This window comes from Amblyraja radiata, chromosome 23 (genome assembly GCF_010909765.2).
Source record: "Amblyraja radiata isolate CabotCenter1 chromosome 23, sAmbRad1.1.pri, whole genome shotgun sequence".
Classification (NCBI taxonomy): Eukaryota; Metazoa; Chordata; class Chondrichthyes; order Rajiformes; family Rajidae; genus Amblyraja; species Amblyraja radiata.
The window spans coordinates 41462900-41485606 of NC_045978.1; the positions used below are offsets into that span (position 1 = coordinate 41462900).

Here is a 22707-nt window from a genome sequence, read left to right on the forward strand (position 1 = left end):
TGAATGCTTTAATGATTACACGCATCCATGGTCAATCCATTCAGTGTGTGACGCCTGGATTCGTAATCGGCGTAAAATCACAGAGCTTTGAAATCTTCACGCAGTCACTCACGTGACTCCGAAGTAAAATAGTAAGATTAAACGAGAACTTACCAGTTTAAAGTTTGATCTTGATTTTATGAGGAGTTACGATGAGCGATACACCGCTCCCACCCTCATACTATCAAGGTCATATGGAAGTTCTAGTTTCTTCACAATCTTACTATTCTCAGGTCTTCTTTTTATCTGTGATTTAACACCGCTGCTTTGAAGATTGACGCGCACGCAGACGGACGGCCCTTCTTCACGTAATCGCTCATCGTAACTCCTCATAAATCAAGATCAAACTTCAAACTGGTAGGTTCTCGTTTAATCTTACAATTCTTCCCCTCTACATCGGGGACCTGGGGGGGAGGGTACTGCACTGAGGAGTCCCCTTGCAACCTGTTTCTCTCGCGGTTCACAGACTCGCCAGCCTCCTGCCACATTTGCGGGCTGGACGAGTCTGTGTTCCACGTGTGTATGGAGTGTGTGAGGCTGCATCCCCTGTTCCAATATCTAAAGGGGCTGCTCCTTGCCTTCTGGCTGCACTTGACACCCACCATCCTCATCTTTGGACACCCTGTGCGTAGGGGAGAGGGTAGGGTTGAAGATGTCCTGGTTGGGTTGCTCCTGGGCCTGGCCAAGTTGGCCATCCGCGAGTCACGGCGCCAGGCGGAAGAGGGCTCTGCCCGAGCCGGCTGCCCGCCCCTTTTCCGGGGTTACGTCCGCGCCCGGGTGGTACTTGAGAGGGACTACGCGCTGTCCACGGGCATTCTGGGGGATTTCTGGGATCGCTGGGCTCAGCGTGGGGTGAAAGCCATCCTCGATGTGGATTGTAATATTGTTATATAGTAGTTCATTTAGTATATTTGTTTGACGTGTTTCGTTTTATATTGTATTGTAAATAACATTTTAATAATTGATTAAATTATTTTTGGTTAAATAAAACAAAAACAAAAAAACAAAAACAAAAAAACAGTGCGTGCTCCCTCACTACCACCCAAATATGTTAATTGGCCTCTGTAAATTGCCACTTGTATGCAGGGAAATGATACAAAAGTAGGAGATAGAACTAGTGTGGAACATGGAACAAGGAACAGAACCTACCCGAGGGGCAACATTTTCATACAGAGGCAGGTACTATAATAGCATTTTAAAAGACTTTCAGACAGGTCCGTGTAGAGGAATGGTTTAGAGAATTATAGGCCAAACATAAGCCTAGTGTAGATGTAGCATCTCGATTGACACTTGCAAGTTGGGCCTAAGGGCCTGTTTCCATAAGTTCATTCGGCCCATCAAGTCTACTCCGCCATTCAATCATGGCTGATCTACTGTATCTTTCCCTCTTAATCCCATTCTCCTGCCTTCTTCCCATAATGCCTGACACCCGTAATAATCAAGAATCTATCTATCTCTGCCTTAAAAATACCCATTGACGGTGTCAATAGCCTTCTGTGGCAATGAATTCCACAGATTCACCACCCTCTGACTAAAGAAATTCCTCCTCATTTACAGATCCATGCTATGACACTTCTTATTTTTACTGGTGTGAAATCGCACAGCTCCAGATTTGGAGGTGGTTTCATCCCAGCTTTTATCAGGCAACTGAACCATCCTACCAACAACTAGAGAGCAGGCCTGAGCTACTACCTACCTTATTGAAGATCCTTGGACTACCTTTAATGGACTTTATCTTGCACTGAACGTATTTCCTTTAACATGTATCTGTACACTGTGGATGCTCGATTGTAATCATGTATAGTCTTTCCGCTGACCGGTTAGCATACAACAAAAAGCTTTCCACTGTATCTCAGTACATGTGACAATGAACTAAACTAAACACTTGGCTTTGACATAAACCTGGTTAGGACTGGGATAGAATCAAGGACCCAATATTCCATTCTCATGGAATGGGAATCATTACATTTTCATGAGAGGAAATGAGACGGTGGAGATGGGAGATTGTTCATTGAAGCCAATCCTCATTGCAAGGCCTGAGAAGATTCAATTGATCATAATGTTCAGTCAAAGTCTGTCGACTGGGCAAAGATATAATAGGAAATCTGTCACCGTCTTGGTGCACGTTATAAATCACTGAATTGTGGACACAAAATGTAGATTAAACTTCGAGGCAAACAAAGGAGGTTTGCAAAGGTCTGTAAAAAAAAAAAGATTGAATAGCATTGTTGTTATTTATGGGATGGGACTCATTGCCCTTGAGAAGATGGTGCTGGCACTTGTGGTGAGGTGTTGCCACGGTGTTGTCAGGTGCAGAGTTACAGAGGGCCTGCAATGATTTCAGCTTCTTGCTCAGGAGTAGCAACATCAGGATCTGTTCCCTCAACATGACTAGACGTTGGTAATGAAGGAAATGATTGTTAAGGGAACAGAAGTCTTGTGTTCCTATTTAGCCTATCGCAGTCTCGTGCCAATCAAGAATCAAGGATGATTTTATTGTCATACCCATCAGTTTAGATTATTGTCAGCTGTACCAAGGTACAGTGAACAACTTTTGTTGCATGCTAGCCAGTTAGCTAAAAGACTGTGATTACAATCGAGTTGTGCACAGTGTACAGACGTGGGATAAAGGGAATAACGTTTAGTGCAAGGTAAAGTCCAGTACAGTCTGATTAAACATAAACCGGGGAGAGACAGGCTCTTGATTATGCTGCTGGCCTTGCCAGGGCAGCATGAACTGTAGATTGAGTCAATGGAATGGAGGTTGGTTGGCGTGATGGTCTGGGCTACGTCCACAATTATCTGCACTTAATTTGCAGTCTTGGTTGGAGCTGTTCCCAAACCATGCTGTGATGCATCCCGATAAAATGTTTTCAGTGGCCCAACTGTATAAGTACTGAAATGGAACAAGAAATTCTTACTTGCAGCAAAACCAAAGTATTTTGTAACTAATTCCACTTACTGCTGTAATAGGGAAGTACCAACAGCCAATTTGTAGAGCTGCTGCCTAACAGGGACCCGTTCAATCCTGACATCGGGTGTTGTCTGTGTGGATTTTGCATGTTTTGCCTGCATCTGTGTGGGTTACCTCCCAGTGCTCCGGTTTCCTTCCACGTTCCAAAGACGTGCGGGTTTGTAGGTTAATTGGTCCTCCGTAAATAGCCCCTAATGTGTAGGGAGAGGATGAGAAAGTGGGATAACATAAAACTAGTATGAATGGTCCCGACCAGGGACATGGTTGGCATGAACTAGGTGGGCTGATAGGTCTGTTTCCATGCTGTATATCTAAAATAAACTAGGCATTCCCCGTAAGTACAGTCATCATCAGTCTCAGAGCAAGCTGATTAGAGGACATTTTTTGAGACACAAGGAACTGCAGATGCTAGAATCTTGGGCAAAACACAAAGTGCTGGAGGAACTTAACAAGTCAGGCAATGGACAGATGATGTTCCTGGTTGGGACCCTTCTTCAGACTAGATAAATCACCACTGCAGTCTGAGGTTGGTAGCTAAGATTTTGTGAAGGCAATTTCAGATTGGATGCATATTAACGCAGGTACAGGCACTAGATACCTGTAGATTGACTGAATCTGACCAAATATGTTCTGAATTGTCAGGTACAAATCTTCTGAGGTTGTCCACTTTCTTCAAAAACACCCGTGTCAGCTACCCAGGGCATATCCATTAGTTTCGTTTTGTTTAGTTTAGTTTATCTTAGTTTTACTTAATTTAGTTTAGTTTAGTTTATTGGCAGTGAAAAGCTTTTTGTTGCATGCTATCCAGTCAGCGGAAAGACTATATGTGATTACAATTGAGCCATCCACGGTGTACAGATACAGGATTAAAGAAATAATGTTTAGTACAAGATAAAATCTAGTAAAGTTCAAATAATGATAGTCCAAGGATCTTCAATGAGGTAGATGTTAGTTCCCGCCTGCTCTCTCCTTGTTGGTAGGATGGTTCAGTTGCCTGATGACAGCTGAGAAGAAACTGATCAAATTACAAAGTGCTGGAGGAACTCAGCCAGTCAGGCAGCACCTATGGAGGGAATGGACAGATGACATTTTGAGTCAGTAAACGTCTTCAGATTCTCCCTGACCCACAGACTTGCTACAGCAGTTTGTATTTTGTTCAGATTCCAGCATGTGCAATCTCTTCTGACTCCACATGCAATCACAGCAGCTCTGTAAGACTTTGGTCAGGCTACATTCGGAGTGCAGCATGCAGTTCTGGTTGTCCCCTTACAGGAAAGATTTGGAGGCTTTGGAGAGGATGCAGAGGAGGTTTACCAGAATGCTGTCTGGATTAGAAGGTTTCAGCTATAAGGTGAGATTGGATTATTTTCTTTGAAACACCAGAGGCTGAGCAGAGACCTGTTAGGTTTATAAAATTACTAAACCAAGTGGGACCCGTTGGGCCCCGATCCCCCAACGCAATATTCCACCACTCACCCATAGCCCCCAAATGCGCAGGCGCGGCTGACGGATTCCCATTGTGACACCAGAGATCCCCGTTGTGATGCGAGTCACAGCAACCCTCCCCAACTGCGCCTCGCCCTACCCCTATCCTCCTCCATTCCCCATCATCCCCCAGCACTCCCTCCCCCTCCTCTTCACCCTCTCTCTTCTTTCCCCTCTCCTCCTTCCCTCCCCACTCCCTCCCTCACCTCTTACTCCCTCTCCTTTCCCCTACCCTGTCACTCTATCCATCCCTCCATAACCCCTCTCCCCTCCCTACCCCCTACACCCCCAACCCCCACCCTCCCTCCCGACCTCCCCCACTGCCTTCCTCTCCCTCCATCGCCCACTCCCTACCTCCCCCTTCCTCCCCCATTCTCCCCCCTCACCTCCCCTACCATCTCCCTCCCCCTTCCACTCCCTCTATCCCCCTGCTCCCCCACTCCTCACCTCCCTCCTATCCCATCCCCCACAATGAAAATCGTGATTTAAAAAAAATGAAACTTCCCCCCCACAATGAAACTTACGATGTTTTTTTTAATGAAAGCTCGCCCTATCCCACCCCACCACAGTGAAAATCACGATTTTTAAAAAATGTAACCTCCCCCCTTTCCTACCCCCCCCCCCCCAGCAATGAAAACGCCCCCCACAATGAATAATGTAAAATATACTATCAATCTGAACAAAACATGTTTAATTGACATCACAGGATAATGGTAAGGTGGTGCAAAAATTGTAGCGCTATCGTGTACCGTTTTTTGCGCAAATACAGCTACAAACAAACCGGCAAATATAGAAACAAGATGAGAGTTTTAGTAATATATATACTGTATACTAGACTAAGTGGGACCCATTGGGTCCCAGTCCCACAGGAAGCCTGGTCCCCCAACGCAACCCATTCCCCAACACAATATTCCACCACTCACCTGTTCCCCCAACGCAACCCGTTCCCCCAAAACAATATTCCACCACTCACTCATAGCCCCTAACTGCGCAGGCGCGGCTCATTTCCCCTCATCCCCAGCACTCCCCCCCCTTCCACTTCATGAGTGGAAGGGGAGGAGGGGAGGCGGGTGTGCGGTGGGAGGGGAGTGGGTGTGTGTATGGGCAGGGGGGTGGAGGTGGGGAGTGTGTGGTGTGGGGGGAGGAGGATGGGGGGGGCAGGGGAGAGAGGGAGGGGTGTGGGGTGGGAGGGGAGGTGTGTATATGTTGGGTCTCTTGTTGCGTTCTTCAGGCGGGGGCTGTCGGGGACCGGTGGGGGAGAGGGGAGCGTTCTGCACTTGGGGAGGGGGACAGCTTCAGGCGGGGCCCGTCGGCGGCCGGTGAGGGCAGCGCTGGCATGGCCTACCGCAGTAGGACCCTCCTTCCCAGCCCCCAATAGGGGGAGGGGTTGGGGTAGGTTGTGGGGGAGGTGTGGGGGAGGGGGGTGGGGGGGAGGGAGAGGGGTGTGTTGGCAGGGGAGAGAGGGAGGGGTGTGGGGGAGGGGGATTGTGGTCGCCGCAGATGCAGCTCGCACTGCTCACCCCGCATTCTGCTCACCACGCACCTTCAGCTTTCGGCCTCACTTAATGGCTCCTGGTCCGGCTCCGGCTCCGGCTCCGGCTTCACTCAACAATTCCCGGTTCCACACAGAGACTCCCTGGTCGCCGCAGAAGCAGCCCGCACACTGCTCTCTCCACACGCTACTCACTCCGCACGCCACTCACTCCACAATCTGCTCACTCTGCGCACTCGACACTCGCTCAACACACTCTGCTCACTCTGCTCCTTCAGCTTTATTCTCCTCGCTGCCGGTGATTGACAGCGGGTGCCGGAAGGGGTGGTTTATATGATTTTTAAACCATTACTTTTGTACTATTCCACCGATCCGAACAAAACTTGTTGAATTTACAGCACAGGAGAATGGCGAGTAAGGTGGTGAAAAATGGTAGCGCTATCGGGTACCGTTTTTGCGCAAATGTAAAACCAACGCAAACCGGAAGAGGACAAGATGAGAGTTGTATAAGTATATAGATATACTAGACCAAGTGGGACCCGTTGGGCCCCGTTCCCCCAACGCAATATTCAGGTCGCAGTGCTAATTTTTTTGGTGCCGGAGTTGTCAAACTGGGGCGTCATTTCAGGTTTTGCTTGGGGGTGGGGGGGGAAAGCTCGTCTCCCAAGAGGGTTAAACAAGGTTATAGCCCATCACAACATCACAGTGTATAACTAGTACAATAAAACATATACAGGTGCACAACCTTTTATCCGAAGATCCAAATAACGAAAACCTCCGAATAGCGGCCATTTTTTCGGTCCTTGAAGAAAGGTCCTTGAAAACGTTCACCGAGGGCGGCCCGCAGAGGTGACAGCGGAACCTCCGGTCGGTCCTCGAAGAAAGGGGAACTAAATCCCCATTCATAAAAGAGAAGGTGAGGGTATATTGCGCGGGAGGGTTAATAATTGACAATATGCTGCTGCCTGCCCGCTGAGTTAAAAAGTTCCCACGGTAGACTCACGATACAATGTTTCGTGAGTCTTGCGTGGGAACTTTTTAACTCAGCGGGCAGGCAGCAGCAGATTGTCGCTCGCTTCAGTTTCACCCCACCTACACCCCTCTGCTTCCCGGCCATGTGTGTGACCCCTTCCCTCCCCTCTCCAGCTCCCCGCCCATTGCACCGGCGCGGGGGCTTTGCACTGTCTTCACGTCGGTGATTGCAGCAGGGCAGTGCCAGTCACCGGAGACGTCAGGACCAACGGGACACCGACCCCCAGGCCCACTGCAAGCACGGAGATCCCAGAGACCCACAGCCAGCAGCAGCCCAGCCCCGTTCCAACCAAAGATCTTTGGTTCCAACTACAGAGGAACCTGGGTTGCGGATGACGGGGCGCAGCTCGGGGCGTCGTAGGGGCCCATCGGGGAGCGGGTTCCTGTTGGTCCTGACGTCTCCGGCCACCTGCCATCCTCCGGGAACTGTACCGCCCTTGCAGGAGAGTTGGGTTGTTTGCAGTTGCAGAGGGAGGGGGCAAGGGCGGTACAGTTCCCAGTCTCAGCTCCAGTCCAGGGGGGTGGCCGGAGATGTCAGGACCAACGGGACACCGACCCCCAGGCCCACTGCGAGCACGGAGATCCCAGAGACCCACAGCCAGCAGCAACTCCAGCCCAGCCCCGCTCCAACTCCAGAGGAACACGTAGGGGCAGAAGCTGATGGTGTGCAAGGTACGTCTTGTTCTTGGGGTGGCGGATGAGGGGGCGCAGCTCGGGCTGTGGGCAAACTGCCACTTGTCGCCGTAGCGGCCCATTGGGGAGCGGATTCCTCTGGAGTTGGAGGGGGAGGGGGTTATTGTGCTGTTTGATCGCCCCCTGCTATCCCAGGGACAGGGAGACACAGCGGCTTTTTAGACTGGTGGGCAATCACTTCCAAAGTTCTGCCCACACAGTCAGTACACCTCTCCTACACTGCATTTCATACAAACATTTATTCTGCAAGAAAAAACTACATTGAAGACTCAAACTCGCGACCGAGTTTACTGCCGCGATCAAGGCGCAAACTCGCGACCTTGCGGATATGAGCCGAGCACTCTACCACTGAGCCAGCCATTAAAATCTACGCTAAAAAATTTCCATTCCGAAGACCGACAAATTCTGAATTACGAAAAGTGTCTGGTCCCAAGGCTTTCGGATAAAAGGTTGTGCACCTGTAATACCTAATTTAAAAATATGACAAAATAATGCACGGTTGCACTCACTAATTATCATGAAATATAATTATCAAGCAAGTAAAGAAAAAGACGGTGATCATGAGGTGCCGGCCCGGCACCAACTCACCCGCAGCTCTGGGCCTTCACACGCACACACACACTCAACCACACTCATACACACTACCCACACACACCTACACACACACACTCACTCACCCACACACACATACCCACACACACCTACACACACTCGCACTCATACACACCTACACACACATTCACACACACACACTCTCACACACTCACACCCACACACACTCACACCCACACCGATACACCTACACACAAACCAACCTCCTTTCCATTGACTCCATTTATACCTCACGCTGCCTCGACAAGGCCAGCAGCATAATCAAGGATAAGTCGCACCCTGTCCACCCCCCCTTCTCCCCTTCTCCCCTCTCCCATCGGGCAAGAGGTACTGAATTGTGAATACGCACACCTCCAGATCCAGGGACAGTTTCTTCCTGGCTATTATCTGGTAAATTAACCATCCCATCACCGACTAGAGAGCTGTCCTGAGCTACTATCTACGTCAATGGAGACCCTCGTACTATCTCTGATCGGATTTTACTGGACTTTGTCTTGCAATAGACAATAGACAATAAACAACAGGTGCAGGAGTAGGCCATTCGGCCCTTCGAGCAAGCACTACCATTCAATGTGATCATGGCTGATCATCCACAATCAGTACCACATTCCTGCCTTCTCCCCATATCCCCTGACTCCGCTATCTTTAAGAGCCCTATCTAGCTCTCTCTTGTTCTAAATAGCTTGCCCCATATTCTTAAACTGGACTCCCCCTACATCAGGAACATGTTTCCTGCCTCTAGCATGTCCAAACCCTTAATAATCTTATATGTTCCAATAAGATACCCTCTCTTCCTTCTAAATTCCAGAGTATACATGCCAACCGCTCCATTCTTTCAGCATATGACAGTCCCGCCATCCCGGGAATTAACCTTGTGAACCTGCACTGCACTCCCTCAATAGCAAGAATGTCCCTCCTCAAATTTGGAGACCAAAACTGCACACAATACTCCAGGTGTGGTCTCACTAGCGCCCCGTACAACTGCAGGAGGACCCCTTTGCTCCTATACTCAACTCCTCTTGTTATGAAGGCCAACATGCCATTCGCTTTCTTCACTGCCTGCTGTACCTGCATGCTTACTTTCATTGACTGATGAACAAGGATCCCCAGATCCCGTTGTACTTCCCCTTTTCCCAACTTGACACCTTTTAGATAATAACCTCATATTTATCCACATTAAACTGCATCTGCCATGCATGATGCATCTGCCCACTCACCCAACCTGTCCAAGTCACCCTGCATTCTCATAGCATCCTCCCCACAGTTCACACTGCCACCCAGCTTTGTGTCATCTGCAAATTTGCTAATGATCCGTAATCCCTTCATCTAAATCATTAATATATATTGTAAATAGCTGCGGTCCCAGCACCGAACCTTTACTCTCCCACCAGTGGAAATATCCATTCCACATCGCTTCCCATCTGCTTAGAGCCCTGGCTTCTGGCGTCACACCCGACTCGCGAGGTGCATCACAGTCGTTGATGAGGCTGTTGTTGTGGCTCACATTGTAGCTCCTGGGGACAGCATCTTTTTCAGGCCGCTGCCACCAACAGACGTGCCCGGTCACCACGGGTCCCTCCCACATCCCAAAGACATGCGGGTTCGTAAGTTAATTGGCCTCAGTAAATCGCTCCTAGGCTTGCACCAAACGTTATTCACATTACTCCCTTTATCCTGTCTGTGGATGTCTCAATTGTAATCATGTGTAGTCTTTTTGCTGACTGGATCACATGCAACACTGGACTGCTGGTGCACGTGACAATAAACTGAACTGAAAAAGACTAAAACTGAACTAACGTGGCAAAAGATCCCAAAGACACAGTGAGCAAAAACAATGCATTTTAAAGTATAGTGGAACAAAGGTTGGATGTAGGAGAAGGATATTGAATTATGTGAGGTAAGGGAAACTAGTAGAGTAGCTATGGATACTATGAGTTTCAAAGTAAAAGAAGTACTGACACTTTTGAAAAATATAAAAGTGGATAAGTCTCCAGGACCTGACAGGATATTCCCTAGGACATTGAGGGAAGTTAGTGTAGAAATAGCCGGGGCTATGACAGAAATATTTCAAATGTCATTAGAAACGGGAATAGTCCCCGAGGATTGGTGTACTGCGCATGTTATTCCATTGTTTAAAAAGGGTTCTAAGAGTAAACCTAGCAATTATAGACCTGTTAGTTTGACGTCAGTGGTGGGCAAATTAATGGAAAAGATACTTAGAGATAATATATATAAGCATCTGGATAAACAGGGTCTGATTAGGAACAGTTAACATGGATTTGTGCCTGGAAGGTCATGTTTGACTAATCTTCTTGAATTATTTGAAGAGGTTACTAGGGAAATTGACGAGGGTAAAGCAGTGGATGTTGTCTATATGGACTTTAGTAAGGCCTTTGACAAGGTTCCTCATGGAAGGTTGGTTAAGAAGGTTGATGGAAAATGGCGGCGCACCTGAATGCAGCGGCTTTGCTCTCCCCCGTGTGGATGTTCTTGTTTTTGTCTGTCTTGTCCGTCTGTCTGTGGACCTGTGACTCAAAATATAACCGGCAGGACCTTCTGAGGATTGGGACGCTGTGTAGCGAACTAGAGTTCGCAAGGAGCTCCCACAACGACGATATACCGGCAGAAATCCTCTGCCCAGCGGAGTCCGAGTGGATCATCTTACCGAAAGGACTGTGCGGGAGGCGGCGCAGACGGAGGCGGCAGAAGCGTGGTTGTCGAGCCGACATTCAAGCTAGGCTAAAGAAAGATCCTTACAGACCAGCGCTACCCAGCATCTTTCTGACGAACGCCAGATCGCTCAACAACAAGATGGACGAGCTGGAGCTGATCACTGAAGAAAACAAAACTTTACAAACCTGCTCTCTCATGGTGGTAACTGAGACCTGGCTTCACGCTGGGATCCCGGACGAGGCCATTAGTCTGGTAGGTCGCACAGCATACCGGGCCGACAGGAGCAGTGACTCTGGTAAGAGCAGAGGAGGGGGGCTATGTATTTACTCCTATGACAAGTGGTGTACGAATGTAAACGTTGTCGAGAGACATTGTTCACCAGACATGGAGTTTATTACATTGAAATGTCGACCCTTCTACCTGCCGCGGGAGTTTACAGCTGTTGTTATTCTGGCTGTTTATATTCCACCAAGTGCCAACATCAAGCTAGCACTGAACACCCTGCTAGCATTAATCAACAAATTACAGAATGCGCATCCTGATGGGATTTTCATCGTGGCTGGAGATTTCAATCAGGCTAATCTAAAAACTGTCCTCCCTAAATTCCACCAGCATGTCACGTGTCCGACGAGAGGTCAAAATACACTGGATCACGTGTACAGCAACATTAGGGATGGATACAAAGCCTCCTCTCTCCCTCATCTCGGCCAGTCTGACCATCTATCACTCTTTCTCACCCCGGCATACAGACCTCTCATTATGAGAACCAAGCCCAGTGTGAGAAGCATAAAGACTTGGCCCGAGGGCGCTGCCGCCCAACTTCAGGACTGTTTTGAGCGCACCGAGTGGGACTTGTTTGCAAACCAGGACATACATGAATATACATCCACAGTCATGTTCTATATACAGAACTGTATTGACAACGTCACTGTCAACAGGGAGGTCAGGTGCTACCCAAACAATAAACCATGGATGACCAGGAATGTCAGGAACCTGCTGAGAGAATGGAACTCAGCCTTTAGATCTGGCAGTGATGAATTGTACAGCACTGCCAGATCTAAACTAAAGAGAGCCATTAAGGAGGCAAAGACAGCCTATGGAAGAAGGATAGAGGGGTATTTCAATGAGAGGGACCCTTGGCGTGTCTGGCAGGGCATTCAGCAACTCACGAACTATAAGGGCAAGGGGGGGCCGATCATCTGCAGCAGTAACAACTCGCTAGCTGAGGAGCTCAACCATTTTTTCGCCCGGTTTGAGCTGAATGAGGCAGAGCCTGCACCTGCAGCCGCACCCAGCACTGACAACCCGCCACTCGCTGTGAGTACGGAGGACGTCAGAAGCACACTCCGCAGGGTCAACCCCAGGAAGGCTGCTGGACCAGATGGCATCCCAGGGAGAGTATTGCGGGACTGTGCAGACCAGTTAGCGGAGGTTTTTAGCAAAATCTTCAACCTCTCTCTGTTAACGTGCACTGTCCCTAAATGCTTTAAGACTGCTACCATCGTGCCTGTACCCAAAAAAACATTCATTAAGAGCTTGAATGACTATAGACCTGTTGCTCTCACTTCGACCGTGATGAAATGTTTTGAACGGCTGGTCCTGGCCCACATTAAGTCCTCACTCCCACCCACCCTGGATCAGCATCAATTTGCGTATAGAGCAAATAGGTCAACGGAAGATGCCATCAACACAGCTCTACATTCCGCACTGACACATCTGGAGCGTCCTGGCTCATATGTGAGGATGTTATTTGTAGATTTTAGTTCTGCATTTAATCCAATCATCCCCAGCAGAATGGTGGACAAACTGTCTGATCTGGGTGTTATTGCAAACACATGCGGATGGATTAAGGACTTTCTAACAGATCGCCCACAGACTGTCAGGATGGGGTCCAATTACTCCCCAGTCCTGACGCTCAGCACAGGAGCGCCACAAGGTTGTGTGCTGAGTCCCATTTTGTACACAATATACACTTATGACTGTATACCAACACACAGTACAAACAGGATCATTAAGTTTGCGGACGACACGACTGTGGTGGGACTGATAAACAACAACGACGAGTCTGCCTACAGGGATGAAGTCCAAAAACTGACTGTCTGGTGTACCAAAAACAACCTGGTACTCAATCCATCAAAGATAAAAGAGCTGGTCGTTGACTTCAGGAGGAAGAGGAGAGAGGAACCTGCTCCCTTATACATCAAAGGAGACATGGTGGAGAGAGTCACTGGCTTTAAGTTCCTGGGAATAAACATCTCCCAGGACCTCAAATGGCAAATGAACACCGTCACTCTCGTGAAGAAGTCACATCAGCGGCTGTATTTCCTGAGGTCTCTGTGGAGAGCAAACGTCTCACAGCCGCTGCTGTTGTCCTTCTACCGATGCGCCGTGGAGAGTATCCTCTCCTATGGAATCCTGGTGTGGTTTGCTAGCTGTACTGTGGCTGAGAGGAGGGAGTTGCAGGGAATTATAAAAACTGCGCAGAACATTACAAACGCCCAACTGCCCTCCTTGGATGACATATATAGATGGATGCTTGCGCCGGGCCACAAATATCAAGCAGGACACATCCCACCCTGCCAACCACCTTTTTACTCTGCTACCCTCTGGGAGGCGATTCAGGACTCTGTAGACTAAAAAATAGTTTCTACCCATGTGCGATAAAAGAGCTAAATTCCAACAGAGAATGCTGGGGAAGCAAAATGTAATTCCAAGAAATGCCGCCAAATTCTTTTAAATTCTTTTAAAATACCTATTTATTTTTTACTAATAAGTGTACATATGTGTTAATGGTTGTCGTGTTTGTATTTTTTTAACCGGAGGAGATGTAATGGAATTTCGTTGCACAGTATTGTGCAATGACAATAAACGTATTCATTCATTCATTCAACTGTTGGGTATAAATGCAGGAGTAGCAAGATGGATTCAACAGTGGCTGAATGGGAGATGCCAGAGGGTAATGGTGGATGGCTGTTTGTCGGGTTGGAGGCAGGTGACTAGTGGGGTGCCTCAGGGATCTGTGTTGGGTCCTTTGTTGTTTGTCATGTACATCAATGATCTGGACGAAGGTGTGGTAAATTGGATTAGTAAGTATGCAGATGATACCAAGATAGGGGATGTTGTGGATAATGAAGAGGATTTCCAAAGTCTACAGAGTGATTTAGGCCATTTGGAAGAATGGGCTGAAAGATGGCAGATGGAGTTTAATGCTGATAAATGTGAGGTGCTACACCTTGGCAGGACAAATCAAAATAGGACGTACATGGTAAATGGTATGGAATTGAAGAATACAGTTGAACAGAGGGATCTGGGAATAACCGTGCATAGTTCCTTGAAGGTGGAATCTCATATAGATAGGGTGGTAAAGAAAGCTTTTGCTATGCTAGCCTTTATAAATCAGAGCATTGAGTATAGAAGCTGGGATGTAATGTTAAAATTGTACAGGGCATTGGTGAGACCAAAATCTGGAGTATGGTGTACAATTTTGGTCGCCCAATTATAGGAAGGATGTCAACAAAATAGAGAGAGTACAGAGGAGATTTACTAGAATGTTGCCTGGGTTTCAACAACTAAGTTACAGAGAAAGGTTGAATAAGTTAGGTCTTTATTCTCTGGAGCACAGAGGGTTAAGGGGGGACTTGATAGAGGTCTTTAAAATGATGAGAGGGATAGACAGAGTTGATGTGGACAAGCTTTTCCCTTTGAGAATAGGGAAGATTCAAACAAGAGGACATGACTTCAGAATTAAGGGACAGAAGTTTAGGGGTAACATGAGGGGGAACTTCTTTACTCAGAGAGTGGTAGTGGTGTGGAATGAGCTTCCAGTGGAAGTGGTGGAGGCAGGTTCGATGGTATCATTTAAAAATAAATTGGATAGGCATATGGATGAGAAGGGAATGGAGGGTTATGGTATGAGTGCAGGCAGGTGGGACTAAGGGAAAATAATTGTTCGGCACGGACTTGTAGGGCCGAGATGGCCTGTTTCCGTGCTGTAATTGTTATATGGTTATATGTATATAGCACAGTTGAATGTGGAGTGTAGCTAAGTGGGTCACAGCCTAGTTGCTAGATATCAGATCACACTGCAGAGAACTGCACACAAACTCTCCAGTCAGCACTCCACTGCAGTGGGTAGTTAGAGTGCAAAGTGGGTAAATAGAGTGTAAATACATTGACTCTTCCTCTCCACATCCGGCCTGTCCAGACCTGGCAGAATCTTTCATGTTTCAGTCAAGCTCCCTCTCACTCTTTCAAACTCCACAGTGGAGCAGTGGTAGAGTTGCTGCCTCGCAGCGCCAGAGACCCAGGTTCGATCCTGACTTCAGGTGCTGTCCGTACGGAGTTTGCACTTTTGAAACCCAGGTGCTCCAGTTTCATAGGTTATAGGTGTAGAATTGGTCCATCCGGCCCATCGAGTCTACTCCGCCATCCAATCACTTTACTGGCTTTACTTTGTACTAAACGTTATTCCCTATTCATGTATGTATAACCTGTAAATGGCTCCATTGTAATCATGTGTGATGATGATAATGGAGCCATTTACAGTTTATACATACAGGAATAGGGAATAACGTTTAGTGCAAAAAAGCCAGTAAAGTTCAATCAAAAATAGTCCACTGGTCACCAATGAGGTAGATAGTAGAACTGGTTGGTGATAGGATGGTTCAGTTCCTGATAACTGCTGGGAAGAAACTGTCCCTGAATCTGGAGGTTGTACGTTTTCACACTTCTGAAGCCGTTCCCCTGCCATTTATTGTCTTTCCGCTGACTGGTTAGCATGACAATAAACTAAACTGAACTGGATGGGCTGAAGGGCCTGTTCTTGTGCTGTACTGTTGAGTAGTAAGATGATCGGCATAACACAGAGGGAGTGTGGAGTCGGTTTGTTCGCCTGCTGTATCCCAAGACTGCAGCCGTAACTGCGGGGGAGCGAGCCGCGGGCGGACGGGCCGAATGGCGACGGGAATGGGCTAATCGCAGACGGACAGGCCGAGCGGCGACGGGGAAGGGGCTAGCCGCGGGCGGACAGGCCGAACGGCGACGGGGAATGGGCTAGTCGCAGATGGACAGGCCGAGCGGCGGGGCAGGGGCTAGTCGCAGACGGACGGGCCGAGCGGCGACGGGGAATGGGCTAGCCGCGGGCGGACAGACCGAGCGGTGGGGAAGGGGCTAGTCGCAGACGGACGGGCCGAGCGGTGGGGAAGGGGCTAGTCGCAGACGGACAGGCCGAGCGGTGGGGAAGGGGCTAGTCGCAGACGGACAGGCCGAGCGGTGGGGAAGGGGCTAGTCGCAGACGGACAGGCCGAGCGGCGACGGGGAAGGGGCTAGTCGCAGACGGACAGGCCGAGCGGTGGGGAAGGGGCTAGTCGCGGGCGGACGGGCCGAGCGGTGGGGAAGGGGCTAGCCGCGGGCGGACGGGCCGAGCGGTGGGGAAGGGGCTAGTTGCGGGCGGACGGGCCGAGTGGTGGGGAAGGGGCTAGTCGCGGGCGGACGGGCCGAGCGGTGGGGAAGGGGCTAGTCGCAGACGGACAGGCCGAGCGGTGGGGAAGGGGCTAGTCGCGGGCGGACGGGCCGAGCGGTGGGTGGGGAAGGGGTTAAGGGGGAGCGGAGCGCGCTGCGCAAGTGCAGCGGCCGTTGATGTGAGCGCGAGCCCGCCCGGTGGCGCCGCCATTGTTTGCAGCCCCGCGCTGAGGGAGTGAGTGAGCGAGTGACCGCGGCCCCTCCGGCCTATGGCATGGACGGCCGCACGGCATGACCCCAGGCGATGGGCTGAGCGGCCGCGATCATGGTGCAGAAAGGGAAGCGGAGGGAGGCGGCAGCGGGCGGGGAGCGAGACGGAGACGGGCCGGCCGTCAGGAGGCTGCGGGTGGGCTTCGTGGGTGTGGAGGGCGCCGAGCCCGCCTGTTCCCGGGACGGTGCCTTGTTGATCGCGGGCCGCTCGCCCGCCCGCAGACCCCGCACCCGGCGCAGCGCCTGCTACCGCCGCCTGCAGAACTTCATGTACAACGTGCTGGAGCGGCCCCGCGGATGGGCATTCGTCTACCACGCCTATGTGTGAGTACATACTCCCCCCACCCTGGGGACAGACACGCCCCCCCCCCCCCCGGGGCCAGACTCACCCCCACCCTGGGGACAGACACGCCCACCCCCACCCTGGGGACAGACACGCCCACCCCCACCCTGGGGACAGACACGCCCACCCCCACCCTGGGGACAGACACGCCCACCCCCACCCTGGGGACAGACACGCCCACCCTCACCCTGGGGACAGACACGCCCACCCCCACCCTGGGGACAGACACGCCCACCCCCACCCTGGGGACAGACACGTCCACCCTCACCCTGGGGTCAGACACGCCCACCCTCACCCTGGGGACAGACTCACCCCCACCCTGGGGACAGACACGCCCACCCTCACCCTGGGGACAGACCCACCCTCACCCTGGAGACAGACCCACCCCCACCCCCACCCTGGGGACAGACTCACCCCCACCCTGGGGACAGACACGCCCACCCTCACCCTGGGGACAGACCCACCCTCACCCTGGAGACAGACCCACCCTGGGGACAGACCTCACCCCCATCCTGGGGACAGACACGCCCACCCCCACCCTAGGGACAGACCCACCCTCACCCTGGGGAGACCCCACCCTCACCCTGGGGAGACCCCACCCTCACCCTGGGGAGACCCCACCCTCACACCTCAACTCTCACCCTAAGGACAGACCCTGTCCTGTCGGGGGGGAGAGGCACCCTGGTGAGACCCCGATCTTGGGAAGACCCCTTCCCCACCCTGGGGTCAGGCCATACCGTTGGGAGACCCCATCCTAGGGACAGACAAACTTATTGTCACACAAAGGGAATGCTGGAAAGATAGCAGGTAAGGCAGCGTCTGTGGGGAGAGAAGCAGAGCTAACATTGGAAGCTGATGACTTGTATAGGGAAATGAGGGATTCCAGTTAAAGGCTATTCACCTCAAACGTTAATTCTGTTTCACCCTACACAGACCCACCCCCACCCTGGGGCCAGACCTCACCCCCACCCTGGGGCCAGACTCACACAGAAGCTGCCTGACCGGCTGAGCAATTTTGTTTATAATTTCAGATTTTCTGCATCTGCATCTGCTTGACTATTAAACGACCAATAGGGTGGCACAGTGGTGCAATGGATATAGCCGCTGCCTCACAGCGCCTGAGAGCCGAGCTCGAACCTGACCTCATGTGCTGTCTTTACGGAGTTTTCACGTTCTCCCTGTGACCGCGTGGGTTTTCTCTGGGTGCTCCTCTCACTGTGACCGTGTGGTTTTCCTCTGGGTGCTCCGGTTTCCTCCCACTCTCCAAAGACGTGCAGGTGTGTAGGTTAATTGGCCTCTATCTATTATCCCTAGTGTGTAGGATAGTGCTAGTGTATGGGGTGATCGTGGTCGGCGTGATCTAGGCAGGCCGAATGGTCTGTTTCCGCGCTGTATCTCTAAACTAAACTAAACTAAAATTGCTGCATTTCATGTTGTGTAACCTCAGTTTGAAGATTTATTGTTGGGAACTGGAACAGGAAACGAATGTTGTATTAATATATATTATTTATTACATTACATGACGTGTTATAATCATAGAGTTATAGAGTGATACGTTGTGGAAACAGGCCCTTCGGCCCAACTTGCCCACATCGGCCAGCATGCCCCAGCTACATTAGTCCCACCTGCCCACATTTGATCCATATTGCTCCAAACCTGTCCTAGCCATGTATCTGTCTAACTTTCTTAAATGTTGGGATAGTCCCGGCCTCAACTATCTCCTCTGGCAGCTTGTTCCATACACCACTCTTTGTGTGTTAAGGTTCATTTTATTAAAACAGACAACTTACAATAAGTTAGGTAAAACCAATACAAGCTTTAATGATCATTTAGCCAGCAAGAGTGCTAGGAGATACAAAGTCAAACATACAGTAGATACTTAACTCCTCCTAGGCATCTTTCATAGTATTTCGGAAACATAGTCACATGTTTATACAGAGTTGCAGCAATTACGTCTAACATATCAATCACAACTCTTCCCATTAAAAGCATGCTTGTCACTAATACAATACTTCTCATGCTGTGGTTATATTGATCACAAACTTTAGTTACGAAACCCCCAAATAACTGGAAGTTAGTCAAAGGTCTATCATCTGCAGTACCTTCTTAAACAATGTAAAGATCCTTATCAATTACCCACAGAAGTTTCAGTATTCAGAAACTTCCAACGTTTCAGAAAGCTTATCCTCTCTTAAGGCTTCTGTTTACAGAAGCCAGAACCTTCTCGGGAAATACATCCCCTCTCACCATTGTCAATATCTTTTGCTTGGGCACAACAGGAAGCAGCTTGGATGCAGTTTGAAAGCTGGCCTCCAATTTCCCGATTCCCACATTTCTGCTTATTTCAGCTTATTTCAGCACCCAGAAAAAGCTGGGTTATACTCAGTCTATACTCAAGCTAATGTTTTACTTAATCCATTCCAATTATAAAATATTTCATTATTAACTAGGATATTATCTTGTGTGGAAAAAGTTACCCCTCAGATTTCTATTAAATCTTTTCCCCTTCACCTTAAACCTTTGCCCTCTAGTCCTCGATTCACCTACTCTGGGCAGGAGACTCTGTGTATCTACCCGATCTATTCCTCATGATCCTCTCATGATACTGTTTAAGTCTGCTTCCTTGACAGAATTTGAATGCACTATTTGCCTGACAGACGTCGCCCTGCCCTGAGATGATGCCAGGTTTATTTATTGTTATGAGGGGTTACGTGTGTGACGGTGGATTGTTCAATGATTCCCTGACAGCACATTGTCACGGTCTTCGGCTACTGTTTGCTTTTTAATGACGTAGACTGGGAAAATATTTGAGTAGGAAGGAACTGCAGATGCTAGTTTATACCGAAGATAGACGCACATTGCTGTACCAACTCAGCGGTAACCCTGAAGAAGGATCTTGACCGGAAACGTCATCCATCTCTTCTATCCAGAGATGCTGCCTGTTCCACTGAGTTACTCCAGCATTTTATGTGTTAACAGTGTGTGCTGAGGCAGCCATGTCCTCCACATGGATTGAGCTGCTCCGTGCGTCACGCCCTTTGACCCGATGACCCCCCAATAGCTTCATAGAGTGTTAAAATGGGCTCTTCGGCCAACTTGCTCACACCGATAATCATCAGACTGATTGTGGTGGGGTAAGAAAGCTGGAAGAGAAGTGGGGGTGGGACAAAGCCTGGCAAGTGATAGTTGGATACAGATGAGGAGATGTCAGATGGGTGGACAAGCTAGAAAAAATGGAACGTAGCCGAAAGGGGGTGAGATGAGGAGAGAAGATGCAGGAGGAAGGAGTAATGGTGAATAAAAGGCACAGTGCTGAACTCAGTAGATCAGGCAGCATCTCTGGAGAACATGGCTAGGTGATGTTTCGGGTAAATGCATTCCCTATCCATGTTCTCCAGAGATGCTGCCTGACCTGCTGAGTTACTCCAGCACTTTATGTCAATTTTTCTAAATCAGCATTTGCAGTTCCTGGGTTTCTCTAAGGGGAATAGGTGGAAATGGACGAGGTGAAGGGGAAAGGGTTGTTGGTGGTTAGTTACTTAAAATTGCACGGCTGCCAACTCTCACGCTTTGAGCGTGAGAATCACGCCCTCAGGCAAACTCTCACGCCCTCACGCTGATCAGAAATTTCTCACGCTCTGTGGTGAGAAATTCTGTGATCAACGAAAATTTCAAAACTCAGATAAACTGCATGGTCCGCGGGCGTTGGAGAACCGGGGCTGAGGGAGGGATGGAAGCGGGTAGCCGGGGCTAGCGAGTGTTTGCGGGGCTGACGAGTAGCTCGCTGCAGCTCCGGCCATTGAGCAGCCCCAGTGGAGTCCCGGGCCGCCGGAAGCGTCGGAAGCGCCGCTGCCGCGAGAGTCTCTGTGCCAAAGGGACAGACTCTCAAAGGGAGGTGGAGAGAGAGAGAGGGGGAGGAGACAGTGGGGAGAGAGAGATGGGGGTGAGAGGAGAGAAAGGGGAGAGGGAGATGGGAGAGGGGGGGAAGAGAGAGAGGGGTGAGGGAAGAAAGAGGGAAGAGAGGGGGTGGATGAGAGGGTAGGATAAGGGAGATAGGGGGAAGATGGTGGTAAAAGAGAAAGGGGAAGAGGAAGAGAGGGGGAAAGAGATGGGGGGCAAAGAGAATGAGGAGAAAGAGACAGGAGAAATAGAGAGGGGAGAGAGAGCAAGGGGGAGAGTGAGGTGGGAGGGAGAAATGGAGAGAGGGGGAGAGAGAGGAGGAGACAGGGGGAAGAGAGAGGGGAGAGAGAGAGGGGAGATAATTGGTGGAGAGGGAGGGAGATAGGGAGGGAGATAGAGAGAGAGGAGAGAGAGGGGGAGAGAGAGAAGAAAGAGAGGGGGTAGAGTGAGGGAGGGGAAAGAGGGGAGAGAGTGTTAGGGGAAAGAGAGGAGAGAGAGTTAGGGGGGAGAGAGGGGACGAGAGTGAGGTGGGAGAGATAGAGGGGAGAGAGAGGGGGAGAGAGAGGGAGGAGAGAGAGGGGGAGGGAGAGGGGAGAGGGGGAGGGAGAGAGGGGGAAGAGAGAAGGGGAGAGAGGGGGGAGAGGGAAGGGGAGAGAGTGAGAGGGGGAGACGGGAGAGGGAGGGGGTGAGAGGAGAGACGGAGAGGGGAAAGAGAGGGGGAGGGGAGAGATAGAGGGGGAGAGAGAGAGGGGTTGAGTGGAGAGAGCGGAAGAGGGGGAGAGAGAGAGGGATGAGAGTGAGGTGAGAGGGAGAGAGAGGGGAGGGAGAGGAAAGAGAGGAAAGAGAGGGGAGAGAGAGAGGGAGAGTGAGGGAGAGAGTGAGGGGGAGAGAGAGGGGAGAGGGGGAGAGGGTGCAGCGAGGGGGATAGAGAGTCAGGGCTGCCAACTCCCATGCATTTAGCGTGAGAATCACACATTTCGCCAAATTCTCACGCTGATCACAAATTTCTCCCTCTCTGTTGTGAGAAATTCTGTGATCAACGAAAATTAAAAAACTCATGTCAACTGCATGGGCCGCAGGTGTTGGATGCAGAAGCAGCGATGGTGACAGATGCGGACGGGGAGTGGGGATGGCGAGTGTTTGCCGGGCTGGCGAGTCACTCACTGCAGCTCCGGCCATGGAGCAGCCTCAGTGCAAGGCGTCGGAAGCGTTGCGCAGGTGCCGTGAGAGTCTCTGTGCCCAGGTGACCGGCATGGATCAGGCTGCGGCTAGGTGCATCCAGGAGGACAACCAGTGGCTGCTGGAAGTAAGTACCAAGCACTGGGTAGAAACGGTGGAAGATAGTGGACTTCTAATGGGGGTGGTTGGAGAAAGCATCCTGCTTGCCTGCTAGATTTTCACACTGTAACTGCAGGAAAAATGTTCCCGATGTTGGGGAGTTCAGAACCAGGGGCCACAGTTTAAGAATAAAGGGGGGGGGGCAGTTAGGACTGAGATGAGGACAAACTTTCTTCACACAGAGAGTTGTGAATCTGTGGAATTCTCTGTCACAGAAGGCAGTGCAGGCCAATTCACTGGATGTTTTCAAGAGAGAGTTACATTTAGTTCTTGGGGCTAACGACATCAAGGGATATGGGGAAAAAACAGGAAAGAGGTACTGATTTTAGATGAATAGCCATGATCATATTGAATGGCAGTGCTGGCTCGAAGGGCCAATGGCCTATCCCTGCACCT

General features: G+C 50.2%; 1 protein-coding gene across 9 annotated transcripts in view; it reads left to right on the plus strand.

The window, feature by feature from the left end:
- Positions 1-16650: 16650 nt before the first annotated feature.
- kcnq2 (potassium voltage-gated channel subfamily Q member 2) overlaps positions 16651-22707 on the plus strand; it is a 111521-nt gene continuing 105464 nt past the window's right edge. For all 9 annotated transcript variants that reach the window (XR_004415499.1, XR_004415496.1, XR_004415495.1 and 6 more), the window contains exon 1: positions 16651-17054. Coding sequence is in view for 4 of the 9 variants with exons in the window: in XM_033042144.1 (XP_032898035.1) it covers positions 16786-17054 (269 nt within the window). In the remaining 5 variants the exon portion in view is untranslated. The remainder of the gene's footprint in view (positions 17055-22707) is intronic.